The 13681-nt window shown below is 41.6% G+C and overlaps 1 protein-coding gene and 1 long non-coding RNA gene across 5 annotated transcripts; one reads left to right on the top strand and one right to left on the bottom strand.

Annotated features, from left to right (window-relative positions):
• Positions 1-6633: 6633 nt before the first annotated feature.
• mat2b (methionine adenosyltransferase 2 non-catalytic beta subunit methionine) lies at positions 6634-13054 on the bottom strand. 4 transcript variants are annotated; one of them, XM_015040813.1, is made up of 7 exons: positions 12971-13054; positions 12053-12247; positions 10947-11061; positions 9564-9716; positions 9194-9390; positions 7446-7562; positions 6634-7269 (listed from the first exon to the last, which is right to left on the bottom strand). In XM_015040813.1, the coding sequence occupies exons 1-7, from the start codon at positions 12998-13000 to the stop codon at positions 7096-7098; spliced, it is 981 nt and encodes a 326-aa protein (XP_014896299.1). In that variant the 5' UTR covers positions 13001-13054; the 3' UTR covers positions 6634-7095. The 4 variants fall into 4 exon arrangements, with proteins under 4 accessions (XP_014896299.1, XP_014896300.1, XP_014896297.1 ...); XM_015040814.1 differs by having other exon boundaries at positions 7446-7559; XM_015040811.1 differs by lacking the exon at positions 12971-13054 and adding an exon at positions 12672-12899.
• A 339-nt stretch (positions 13055-13393) lies between these two features.
• LOC106952602 (uncharacterized) lies at positions 13394-13681 on the top strand. Its single transcript, XR_001426021.1, has 2 exons — positions 13394-13451; positions 13516-13681. It is a non-coding gene; the product is annotated as an uncharacterized LOC106952602 (long non-coding RNA).

Here is a 13681-nt window from a genome sequence, read left to right as displayed (position 1 = left end):
AATTTATTTTAATTCTTTTTTTTTTTTTAAAGGGGTTTTTTTTTTTTTTTTTTTTTTTTGCCTTTTTCAGTGGAAGCAAATCAGGAGCTTTACATATACTGTTCTGAAACTAGCAAAAAAATGCATATATTGTAAACATTTAAATAACATTATTATTTTAAAGCCTTGCTGTACACGCACATATGAATTATTTTATGCCAACAAAGTCACATGGAACCCCCCACATGCCATCAGGAGCTCCGTCTCTTTTTATCTTCTTGCGCACAAGTTGCTTAGTGCAGATGATTCGTCTCGTAATGCTGTTATGCTCGAGGCTGATAGACTCGTGACTTACATTGTACATTGTCTCACCTTCAGAGGCTGTGCAAGCTAACTCTTGCACAGGTGTTGTTTATTCTTCAACAGGTAAGTAATTTCTTTTTCCGTCATGGTTTTTGCTTAACTACGAGCTGATTAAACTCAGAAGCTGAGTTTAATCAGCTCCTTTGCTTGTTTGATCACAGCCGTCCTCAGCTTGCTTTTTGTTTTTCCGTGGCTCCACTGGTTGTTTCTGCACTCTGTTTTATTTCTGGTTCAACCTTACCCTTGAAACAGAGAGATATCTAAGAGTTGCAGAGCTCCAGCCTTTGAGGAATGACTTAAGGGAAGCTCTTATTGATTTGGCTGCATTGCTACAAGCCTTTGTGTAAAAACACATTTTCCCCCCTTACAGATTTTAATTGTTTCTGCTTTTTAGTCATTCGGTTCATCGAGATTTTTTTTTCTTTCTATCAAACATAAAGTCAACCTGAATAAATACAAAATATAAAATGATTTTATTAAATCTATCCAAACCAACCTGAGTCTGTTTGAAAAAGTAATTGTCCCTTAAACCCGACTGGTTCTCCTGTTGCACACGAAATGATGAGTCAGTGTGGTTTTGCGTTTCTATTGTAGAAGACAAGTATGAGAGCATCAAAGACCATTTCCCTCCAGCAGCCATTGCATTGCTCAATTGCCATTGACTTGCCCCATAAATAAATCATTACAACTTTGCTCAACTAACAAATTATTCCACCTTAGCTCACTTCTCCCAGCACATAAACAATTATAGAACCATTATCATTTAAGTCTAACATCACGGGTAATGGTTAATTATAAGCTGCCAGATTACTCAAACTAACAAATAAATAATATTTAACCACTACATAATCAGGGACAGAGTTGTACCGTAACCATATTTACTCATTTATATTTAATTGAGTGACATTTATGAAAAAAAAAAAAATACTTTTAGGAGTATGTTATTATGAAGTATTGATACTCTTACAGGAGTAACATTTCTGGAGTCTCTACCCACTGGAAGAAAAACAAATATGTTTCAACCAAAAATTTACCAGACAAAAACCAACAGTTTTTGTTAAAGTTTCATAAGTTTTATATTGAAAGAAGTTGATATGGAAATATTTTCTTTTGCCTGATTTTATCAATTTTTGTATGAATTATTGTCACAGTTAAGAATGTCCACTTTATATTTTGGTCCATCTGGTTATGTAATTTTTAAATATTATATAATTGATCATTTGATAAGCTACTCAGTACTTGAGTAACATTTTCATCAAATACATTTTTACTCCTGAGTAATTTCTTAGGTGGCTACTTTTTACTTTTACTTGCTACTCTTACGTGAGTACGACTTGTGGGTACTCTACCTCTGCTCAGGGATAAACGGCCAACTTTCCCCACAATAGCAGGAACTTCTAGCACACTTAATACATTGCTTTAATTCAGTTACTAATTTATATTTACCTGTTACCACACAGGTATTGGAGCAAAAATTAGTGTCTCCGCTTATCAACAGCCCTTTCTACCGTTTGCTTACCGTTGGCTCGCGGAGTCAAAGGTTTTCACTATTGTGTTCGATATGCCCTCTGGTGGCGAACGTCTGCAACTACATGCTTACTGCCACCCTCAGTGCAAACATGAGAAATACAGCTTGATGAATAATTTCCATATTACAACAGAACCGTCTTCAATTAAAACAAAATAAACGAAGCGGTGTAGCTATGTCCAATATCTATTCTGTTGCACTCCCTTGGCAGCAAAATCAACCTATTTCAGTTCAGGCCACACAGCATCTCAGTCGGATTAAAGTCCAGATTATGATTGGACCACTCCAAAATTTTAAGTTGGTTTTGTTTTGAGCCATTCAGACTTGAACCTGCCGGCGATCTTCAAATCATTGTCCATCTGCAGAATCGAGGTGCTCTTGAACTTCAGATCGCAAACTGATGGTCAGACATTCGCTTTCCAGGGTTCTGCTGGAGAGCAGAACTAATTTTTCCAGTTATGAGGCAGCAAAGCAGCTCCAGACCATCACACCACCATGTTTGACTGTTGGTGTGATGTTCGGGTTCTTAAATGCTGTTACTTTTATACCAGATGCAACAGGACCCACACTTTCCAGACTTTTGTCTCATCAATCCACATAAGGCTGGAATGATGAGACAAACCTGAATCATGGTTCGTCAGCATCACTCCTGGACGGGATGTTCCTTATGATAAATGGATTACTGAATTACAGCATCACAAAATGATCAACCTGTACCTGTACAAGAACATTGAATAAAATCCTGACTTTCTGTCATGTGCCATTTTCACTTTATCTTGTGATGTGACGAAATATTTGCTGGGTTGGAAGAAGCCATATTCTGAAAGCTCAGGTGATGCATTTTCCTCTCTAGAGGCAGAGAATGAGACAGAGAGAGAGACGGGAGGTTTTTAACAGTGCTTTGTCACGAGCAGTGAGAAAATCAACTAAAGATGCCAGAGGGTCCGTCTGTGAGAAACTGAGAGGAGAACAGCATGTATAATGCCATAAGCTTCATGAATTTTCATCCGTCACCAGCAACTATTCTTTTTGCATACAAAAGCAACACCCTATTCTTATTAATCCAAATGTTAATGCTTGTCCCTTCTGTTGCCTCGGTAATGCACAGCGACACACATGTGAGGCCAGATAGCCAAGGTTTCTGTTTATATATATATATATATATATATACATATATATATATATAGATATAGATATAGATAGATAGATAGATAGATAGATAGATAGATAGATAGATAGATAGATAGATAGATAGATAGATAGATAGATAGATAGATAGATAGACAGACAGACACACACACACACACACACACACACACACACACACACACGCTTGTTTAAAGCTTTGGGGCTTTAAACAAGCTGGGACCTGATTGGAATTTATTGATTTTACATTTAGAATGCTTTTTTTTCTTTATCAGATAAATGCTTTCTTACTGTTGCAGACACAAACCAGTAACAAACATCTCATCTGCTGGTGTGCATTTGACTTGGATGTGGTTCTTAGTTTTATATGCTTGAGCAGTTTGAAGTCATAGTGATTTTTTTTTTTTTTATGGTAAATGACGCTTATGCCTTAGGGAGTCAGATGAATGTCTTGACTTTTACTGACATTTATTTGAGTAGGTGTTTGGCATGGTAATGATCACAAAAAATCTGATAGGCAAAGCGATCGCGCAAGGTGGGATTTCAAAAATCCTGCTGCCTCAGTTTATGTCAATAGGTGTACCGAGGAGAGCTCATAAGATCAAAACTCTGCGGTGATAATAATGTGTGGGAATAAGACAAATCTCGTATATCCTCGGGCATAAAGCCGCCTGCTAGAGTCTGTATACAAATGAGCAGACATGCAAACTGAACGTTCAACTGGTAAAAATAAAAGCAAGAAAATTAGGACCATTTGCGATTTCTTGCTTTGATAAAATGCATTAGAAATTATTTAAATTCACCCGTCCTTTTGGATGCTGCATACATTTCCAAATTTTATGTTTATTTTATCTGTTATGACTGTGCTTCTGGGCAGAATTATTCTGAATAAATTTAAGCTATGCAACATTTATATCCCATATTTGTTTTTACCAAAGAGGTTTAGGAAGCCCAGCTCATTCAGTTTCCCATCCAGGTTGTTTTGATCCAACACTCCTGGCGCAGTCCAGTTATCTCATAATTATGAAATCTTTTCTCATAATTACGAGATTGTAATTAGGAGTGCCTATTTTATTTCTCTTTGGTGAGCTCATTAACAAAGCGAAATTAATTTTACAGTTAAAACATTTTTTCTAAAACTTTCTAAAGTTTCTTAAACACACAACTAAAACTACAAAGCGAAATGATGAAAATAAAACTACTAAAAGTAAAAATACAACTCAGCGCCGCTCTGGAGCTGCGAGGGAGATCCCGCCCGGCGCTCTGCTGATGCCTCCGGAGCGGCTGGAGGATAAACGTCCAGAGTCATCAGGGCCAGTCTGGAGAACCAAAGGAACGAGGGGCCACTCCATGCACCTCTACCTGCCAAGGGAACTGCCACAGCCGGCCACAAACCCTCCACAACCTCATCCCTCCCACAGAGAACCATTGAAAATAGCCCCAGAACGGTTTCCCGAGGCGCACATCTTCATCCCAGCCATCAACTTTTCCTCATGTCCACCCCACAGAGAGCAGGGCGTGCTTCAGCATCTGAACAGCTTCATCACAGGTTTGGAGGATCACATTCCTGCTCTGCCAGGTCATCATTTCAGTACAGAAAGAGAGCATGTTCATTGGACTAAAAACACTAAGCATTGGAGTGATTATGTAAACATCCCCACAAGCCCACGGCAACCGGAGGGGTGAAAAGTGTTAATCTGTCCAGAACGTTCCAACTTTTGGATGTGCAGTTTACCTTACTTAGTAAAGGACTTACTGCAGGTTACAGTAAAGACTTATGGTTTCAATGTAAATATGACATGCAGCAATATCATCACAGAGTCAAATTAGCTCTCTACTATGCAGATAAATCCACTTCAGAGCCTCAGCCCTTCACTCGAAAATCAGATTGGACGCCCCCTATGGGTGAACTTCCACCTCAGACGCTCACCCTTCTTACTGCTGATCAAGATTTTTTTCCTAAATCATTTCCATCCAATTCATATCAAGTCTAACATGAGTTCTGAAGAATTTAAAGCTCTTTAGGAATTAAAGGGAAATAAAGACATCATTATAAAACCTGTAGACAATATTTACAAGAGAGGTATAGACAACTCAGTGATATCAAATATTTAAAAAAAAAAAAAAAACAGGGAGACCAATTGTTTCCGACTGTGATGGTCAGCAGAGTATCAGGGTTACTTTTTAGAGCTTTTATCCAATAAGAATACAAGCTTAACGTCACATATGATTTTATGGAAAATGTTAATTATTCCTGAAGATTCCTTTCTATTTTCACTCGACATCGATAGTCTTCACACAAATATTTAAGGAAAATAATTGATGCAGTGAGAAAGATCTTCAGAGGACATCCAGACAGATGTCTGAGCTCTTACAGCTGTTAGAAATAAACCTCACCAGGAACGACTTTGAGTTCAATGGAGAATTTTTTTTTCTGCAGGGCAAAAAATTCGCCCTGCTTACGCAAATATTTTTATGGCCCAGAGGGAGACCTCAGCCCTAAAACAATGTTCAAAGAAACCCATACATTATTTCCGATTTCTAGATGATATTTGGGTCGTTTAGTCATATTCTGAAGAGGATTTTGAGGAGTTTTTAAGGACAAGCACAATACCTCAATTAAACTGAACCAGACTATTAATAAGACCGCCATTGATCTTTTAAATATAACCACCTATAAGACCAAATTTTCAACATAGCCACATTTTGGATATTAAAGTATTGTTTAAGCCTAGAGATACCCATGTTTTACTGTTTAAGACAAGTTTTCACCCCAAACATATTTTTGCCATTTCATTGGATCTGTAGTCAGCAGGCTGACTTCAGAGGAGCAACTAAAACATTGTTCTCCACTTTGGCCAGCAGAGGGTGCTGTCGCTCTTTCCTAAGGAAATGCTTCAAATCATTCTTGTAAATTACGTAAGCCCATTGATACGTCATCTCTCCTGCCTTTCGTCACCACATTTTCTCCGCCTTCAACCAAATTGATCAAAGTCATTGTAGTGACTATTTGTCCAACAACTCAAAATAAAAAATAAAAAAGATAAAAAACTTGAGACTTGCAGGTGAATTCAATTCAAATATCCACTTGATGGGTTTCTGGCTTATGCAGTTCCAAAAAATCTGTCAAAAATGCAGATGTTTTGGAGTGACAGGCTTCACAGGACTGCTGTTTCTGTTGCCACTTGCTCTGATTATCTCACCTGTTCACTGACTGATGGACTGAATGGGTGAAGTGACCATCAAAGTAACTGGTAAAAAAAAAAAAAATAAAAATAAAAATAAAACGTGACCACCCACATGCATAAATCACTACCTAAAAGCTACATATTTATATTCCAGATGTTCCAACATCTGAATGTTTAGCAGTTTTTGGACTGGATCTAAAACCTGACTGGTGTTTTTCTGAAACATAGACATGTTAAACCTTGATGTCAGATTATTAAACACTGAGGCATCGAGGCTCCTTCTCTCACAGCCAGATTAAAACTCGATTATCACTTTTGACTTTCCAACCGCTAAATCCTGTCCCATGTTTCCCGTTTTGGGCACAAACATCAGGAACGCTGATGGATGACACGCGTTGCTGTTGAAAATAAAACCCAACACCAACATAATTCGAGTTAAACTTCATGACTTTATAATTGGACACATAACCTGCCCTCGTACCTCCAGTCAGAAGCCGTCAGGACTCCAGAACTCAATCTTAACCTTAGATGACATTCAGACAAAACTCAGAATGACTTTCTTTATTGTCATTTCCTGTCCTCTGTGGGACACCGTAGAGCTCGAGTCCAAGCAGTAATATTATTTTGTCAGTGTAATCAGATTCATTAACAGAAACTAAACCAGAGCTAAACTTAAATCAAGGCCTGAGGGGAAATATTCAGCTCAACCTGTTTCCACTGACAGCATCACTTCAGTGTCCACAGCAGATCATCTGGAGACGCCGGTGTCCCCCTCCCTCCCTTCCTCCCTCCCAGTGTTTCACTCTTCAAAAAGGAAAAAACAAAAAACAAAAGACTAAAACATTCATTGTGAAGCTTGAATTGGATTGGTGCCGTTTCAGCAGGACGGGTTCAGTGGAAGACGGTCTGTCTCCAGCGTTTGTCGGCCGTGAACGGCCACAGACACTCGCTGATGGCGACGGAGAACGCTCGCGGCTCCACGCTCAGGTTCAGCTGCTCCAGGCGGGAACAGTTCAACTGGCTGTTGACTGGACGAGGAGCGGACCCGGCCGGCAGCTCCGTCAGCTGTGGACAGGCGGAAAGACGGCATGAGATGAAACAACGGAACCACCAGCAGAACCACCAGCAGATCTCCAGTCATTACCACTTCATCTATTGGCAGCAAGTAATAATGAATGTCTTAGGAAAACATGATCAGCTACAGCTGATTGCTGTTCCAATGAAACGATGAGCTGACTCACAGGTACGAGGTGATTGGATGGCAGGTTGAAGGCCTGCGCCATGGCAACAGCCATCTCATATTTGGTCATCTGCTCTTTACCGGAGAAATGGAAGATTCCTCGGATGGACGGATCCTGCCGAGAGAAACCGATTTGGTTTCAGAGACCGGGCTGGGAACTCCTCGTTATTTGACATTTTCACAACTTCACCTGGCTCCAATATCAGCTCATTAGCATATTGGCTCATAAGCATATTAGCTCATTAGCATATCAGCAGAGCTGTGTAGATGTGACTGCAGGCTAGTGAGGCAGTTTTTTCATCTAACCCAACAGTGGAGGAACAGACACAACCAAAGGCAGCAGGACTTCGGCCCTCGGGGAATGCAGTCATTAATACCAGTAATTCATTCAAATAACTAACTTAGTTTTTTGTTCCAAAGCGTTAAAATGACTTCAGTTTGTAGTTTGTAGTGGAGGACATTCAGGGTCAGAGCATTTTATTCAAAACATTAACAGACCAACACAGTCCTGTCATCAAACTCCTGATCTTGTGTTGACACACGGACGTATTGCCTCATAGTTCTTTGTTAAATCTCAGACCCTGCACCGAGCGAGAACAGAGGACTAACAGAGGAGAATAGTAATAATCTCAAGTTTTATCTCAGTCCAGTTGCCAAACTTCCTCAGAGTCACGGCTTTGTTGATCCATCGACTCGAGCTCTCAGCAGTAACAACTTCATGATTTCTCCTTAAATAAAATTGATTCTACTAAACATAAAATGACTGTTATCCTCCTGAACATGAAGGCTTCATCCTCAGTAAGTGAAGCAACATTAATGTCACTACAGAACTGATCTGTATTGAGTCAGCTGAGGTTTGACTTATCAAACATCAAGGGCCTCATGCGTATAACACTGTGCAGTTCTCACAATAAAACCTGGCGTACAGACAAATTTAGAAAAGTGCAGTGGATAAATGCGGTTCAGTTTCATTGTTTACGTTTAAACAATAAAATATTAAAGTCATAATAAACATTGAGTTTGATGCTTCTAAATAACTGAATGAAGTCAGATTTCAAGTTTCAGTGTATTTAGGTGAATTTTGACACCTGGCAGTTTGTTATTATCCACAGAAAAAGTTTGCGTGGCCGTCGCACAGTTTCACAGCAGGTCAAAGGTTTGTGCTTATTTACGTAAACTTTCACGCCTAATCCATTTTTATACATGCCGACTTGTGCGTAAAATAAGGCACTGCACATTTTTAGTGTGTACGCACGCTTTATACATGAGGGCCCAGATCTTTATTTTTCAGACGGTGCCGATACTTGGAACGACGGCGATTCTTCAGAGAAGGTCCCAATAAAAATAATAAAGAAACAGAATCATTTCTGACAGCAGAGATCTTTCTGGAATACAAAGCAATCATAGCTCTACTCTGCTTTCATCTTACACCAACATTTAACCAGGTTTGATGTCCTAAAACACTGAAGAGCGCCAAACATGCAAAACATCAGAAAGCAGGAAGGGAGCAAATACTTTTGCACTCTGCATTCCTGGAGTGTAGCATTAATATGTAATATTTAATATATAGCATCACTCAAAATCATTCTGAGTCATTTCCTGTTTTCTTACACGTTTTGGAGGATGTGCCAGCCAAAACTCATTTAGATGAACCTGGTTTCACACACCCACAGTTCAAACTGATCTGACATCATCATCATCTTCTTCTTCTTCATCAGTAGTAGGAGCGGCGGCGCTCTGAACTCCCACCTGTCTCGCTCTCTCAGCCAGCTTCCTGCAGACGGCGGCGACGTTTCGAGCGTCGGTGGGGAAGCGCTGCAGGCAGTGGTCCAGCGCCCGCCGCTCCTCCGTCGCCTCCTGGACCTGTTGCCATAGCGACGTCACGGCGCTCTCCGTCACAGACTCCACCTCCCCGAACAGGACGGGAACGCGCAGGATCACCGCGCCTGAAACGGGAGCGGTCAGTCAACTAATGAACCATGAGGTCATCCTGAGCTGCCTACGTAGTCATGATGCTACATCATCGGGTAACTTTAAGCCGTCAGCGAAACCTGCTGGCCCCCACAGGTGAGTCACCTGGACAACAACACAGGCCACCTGTTGTCTGCCAGTCATTTACCTGGACAGTGTCTGAGCGCCTCCCTCTCTCCCTCCAGCTTGCTCCGCCCGTACAGGTTGAGTGGGTTGGGACAGTCGTCCTCGCCGTACGGAGGGTTCCGGCCGTCGAACACGTAGTCGGTGCTGATGTAGATGAGCAGGGCACCGCAGGCGGCTGTGGTCAGAAGGGTCAAAGGTCAAAGGTTACAGGAAACGTACATGACCGTGGTCCTCCTGGCACATGAACGCCAGGATTGTTAAAATCCATTTTCCTTGTGATCAGAACCAAAACACAATCCCCTAGTTTGGAGCGGAACCTGAACAAGTTCTGACCTGGTTCTCTGGGTGTCCAGTCAGACTGGTTCTGTAGAACCAGAAGGTTTCTGTCACAGACTCCACCTCCCAGAGGTGGCATGTTTGTTTTGCTGTTGGAGCAAAAACACACTTCCTTTTTTTGGATTTCTAGATTTATCTGAACCAACTGGGTTGTGGTACCAGACCTGATTGGACCAGGTCATAAAGAACCAGAGTGGGTCTGGGTCTGAACCAGGGGCAGATCTATGGGGGGGGCAACAGGAGGCCACAAAATTTTAAAATGGAGACAAAACCAACGTTAGATGATATTAATGACACTAATGTCTTAATTCTCTGTAGAAATCCCTGTGCAGACAGTAGATATTAACATGCTTTACAAATGTTATCAATTCATCACCAGTTATGTGAAATTTGAAGCAAATAACACAGAAATGCAGTGAAACTGCATCGCATTATTTAAATGCCACTTTGTTTTATATATGAAGAAGCAAAGATGATGCATGAATCCATTCAATCATTTCCAAACAGCAAACGAGTTTTACAGTGAGATCATAGATCATTCTTTCTAGATCTGCAGCATGCTGCTCTAACTGCAGAGACTCTGTGTAATTAAAACTATTCATGTTATGAAAATTAAACTGGAAAACGTTTAAAGAGACGAGTTCAATGAACCTGGAGTCAGACCAAACTGAGTCGATTTCATTTTGCTGAGGTGAAATTAAAAAGTAAGAGAAGCGACTCAGCAGATAAAAAGACCAACACTAACGCCTGATTTAATCTTTAGAAACAGTAAAAGTAGTAAATTGCCAAAATTCTGCTTTTTATGACCAACGTTTCAAAAACTATACAAATAAGTAAATAGAAAATAACTAAATAACATTTATACCAAAAACCTTTCTTAGTTTTCTGCCAAGGAACATGGAGCCATTAAATAGATTTTTGGTTTTTATTGCTTCTACTTTCCCATAATGCACCGCTGAGTTCCAGCGTGGACCCTGCCTTGACCTCTGACCTCTAACCTCCCCCTCCCATATAAAAGTCTGTGGTCTAAACCTGAAGTCTGGTTCCGCGGCGTCATGTGACCACTTACCTGTCTCCCTGGAGACGGTGCTGGAGGCGTGGACGTTCAGGCTGACTGCCGCGTCCGCGTTTCTCTCCATGACGTCCGGACGGCGTTCTGCGGCGCAGTGGACCAGAACATCGGGCTGAAACAGAAATCCTCAGGTTACCATGACGACACCGGCTGAAGTCAATCAGCACCAGAACCTGAGCAGACCAGTTTATTTCTCTTTACTAAACTAAAACTAAAACTGATAATGTCAGAGGATCAGTGACATCATCGATGGTACTTCCTGTTGTTTCTCTGTTGCTAAAAGTGAATCCACAAAATGTCTGATTTACAGAAAATTAATCTCTCTGAAAGCGACACTGCTGCCCCCTTGACCTTTGACCCCGTCTGGCTGTCCAAGGAGAGAGACGCTACAAACATTTTGAAAATTAAGGAACATTCAAATTAATGCAGCAAATTAATTAGTTATTAGCCGCCATTACTTTAATGGCTTAACAGTGAGAGGGAACAATTCAGTTCAATCATAACTTATTGATCCCAATAAGTTGTTATTGAGATCAATAATAATTTGATCCCAAAGTATTATTGATAATCCAGTTTAAAAGTATTATTAATTGGGGGAGATCTGCTGTAGCATTCTGTGTAACAGCCAATCTAAAGAGTCCTCTGACTGAAGACACTGTATGATGGACTGATGGAGAGGATGCTGCGGGTTGTCAGGTTGTGCTGAAAGATCCGATCCAACTCTGATCCCGAAGAATCTGGATTCTACTGGATGTTCAGATCTTCCATGTTCATTCATTCATATTTTTTAGAATCAGTATTTGAGTAAATTTACAGAAATTAAATCTGATCTTAAACTCAAAGGTGATGACGAGTGAAAACATTTCATTTGTTCTGAGATCAATAAAGTCAACCTCAGTCTGGTCTAGTCCAAGCATTAAAGAGCCTCAGTTTGGTCTAGTCCGAACATTCAGGAAGTCTGTTGTCTGCTATTGGTGGAAGGGGCGGTTCAGTCAACCAATCATCATAGCGGCTGTAGCCAATCACATGCAGCGACAGGATGCATCTAGACCCACACAGAGCAGAGGAGGTCAAAGTTTTCATATGGGGTCGGGTTCTGGTACCTTGGTCTCCTGCAGCAGTCGGCGCACGGCGTCCTCGTCGGTCAGGTCACAGCGCAGGAAGCGGGGCCGGGCCCGTCGCAGGCCGGTTCCGCTCACCGTCCAGCCATGGTTCTGGAACTCCCTGCAGACGGCCCGGCCCAGAAGGCCCGTCGCTCCCGTAACCACAACCCTCGGGCCCTGGGGCAGGACCTCATCCTGGGGATGAGCGGAAAGTCAGGTTAGAAAGGTGCGTATCCTGTTGCTATGGAAACGGCAAGTTCAGTATCAAACTGAAGGGAGGGTCCGAAATACCGAGAGGAACTGAATATTAACACCAAAGAACCGCAAGAATCCAGAACCAGAGGGAACCAGGACCAGAACTAGTGCACATTTATAAACAACATGGAGGCCTCACTTTGATGACAGCGCTACTCGGTCTCCATGGAGACGCTCGGTTCTGGCTCCTAATACGGGACCACCTCGCTGGCATACCTGAGTTCGCACCTGTTTCTACTACCTGTCGAGACCTGCCTGGCACCAACCTGTTCCCACCCGAACCAGCTCTCCCACCTGTTCCCACCTGTTCCCACCTGCAGACCCGGAGCCACGCCTCCAGCTGTTTTTTACAGGTAAACTGTACCTGGACCAGCTGCACGAGCCCGGGGCTGAACACCAGCCTCTGTTCTGCGCATGCGCTGCTCATGTCCGTCCACTGATCGGTACCGATTCTGGTGTCAGTCACTGATCTCTGTCTGAGGACTTGCTACGCAACTCGCTCCTTCACTTCCGGTCAGATCAGCTGATTGCCGTAAAGCAGCTCTGGCGATAGCAGGCGGCTAACCGGAAATGACCAGCCGAACTGTGATGCGGGTCCATAACGCATGACTCGGAGCCAAGTGCTGATCTCCTGATTTCTATCGGAACCGGTTGCGAACCCACCTGTAGAGCCGAGAACTGGAACCCAGGCATCTGACGCGGACCGCCACGAAACCGCAGAACCAGANCTACATTTTAATGCATAAATTATTTCTCTACAGTGAAATATGTATGAACAGCATCATTTTGTTTGTCAAAAAGCAGAAAAAAGTTCAAAAACGGTAGTTCCTAGAGTGTCTACTTTATGAACTGACGTCTGTTAGTGAATTCCAGCATAGGAATGAATGGGGCAATAAATTTACACAAAAGGGCAATTATTTCAAAAAGTGCAATAGTGAAGTTTACCAAAAGTCATAGCATAAATCTCCAGAAGGAGCTGAACGTTTTGATATATGAATTAGTACAATTAGTGAAAGATAGTAGAAGTAGTTAAAGGACGAAAAACGTACGGAAGCCAGAATAATAATAATAAAGAAAAACAGAAAAACTATAAGTGAGAATGCATTGAATGCATTCTCACTGATAAAGGGAAACAGAAACACAAGTAGTGAGAATGCATTGAATGCATTCTCACTGATAATAATAATAAAGGGAAACAGAAACACAAGTAGTGAGAATGCATTGGATGCATTCTCACTGACTAGAAAAATAGCTGTTCCTAGCGAAACAGCCGTGAGAATGCATATTTGCAGAATGACTGCAGCAGAGATGCAACCAGTGGAAAACCAGTGGAAGTTGAAGGCATACAGAAAAGTTGAAAGGCAAAAAGATATT

The sequence above is a fragment of the Poecilia latipinna genome, unplaced genomic scaffold, assembly GCF_001443285.1.
Source record: "Poecilia latipinna isolate Pla-1442-1.1 unplaced genomic scaffold, P_latipinna-1.0 Scaffold529, whole genome shotgun sequence".
In the NCBI taxonomy this organism is placed as follows: Eukaryota; Metazoa; Chordata; class Actinopteri; order Cyprinodontiformes; family Poeciliidae; genus Poecilia; species Poecilia latipinna.
This window is presented reverse-complemented; position numbering and strand designations above follow the sequence as displayed.

Excerpts from the sequence above, each read along its gene's own strand:
- mat2b (XM_015040811.1), bottom strand. The coding sequence starts at position 12,734 with ATGAGCAGCGCATGCGCAGAACAGAGGCTGGTGTTCAGCCCCGGGCTC. Across the intron at positions 12,248-12,671 it reads GGCTCGTGCAGCTGGTCCAG|GATGAGGTCCTGCCCCAGGG; the intron begins GTACAGTTTACC and ends GCTCATCCCCAG. Across the intron at positions 9,391-9,563 it reads GGCGCTCAGACACTGTCCAG|GCGCGGTGATCCTGCGCGTT; the intron begins GTAAATGACTGG and ends CTCCCGTTTCAG.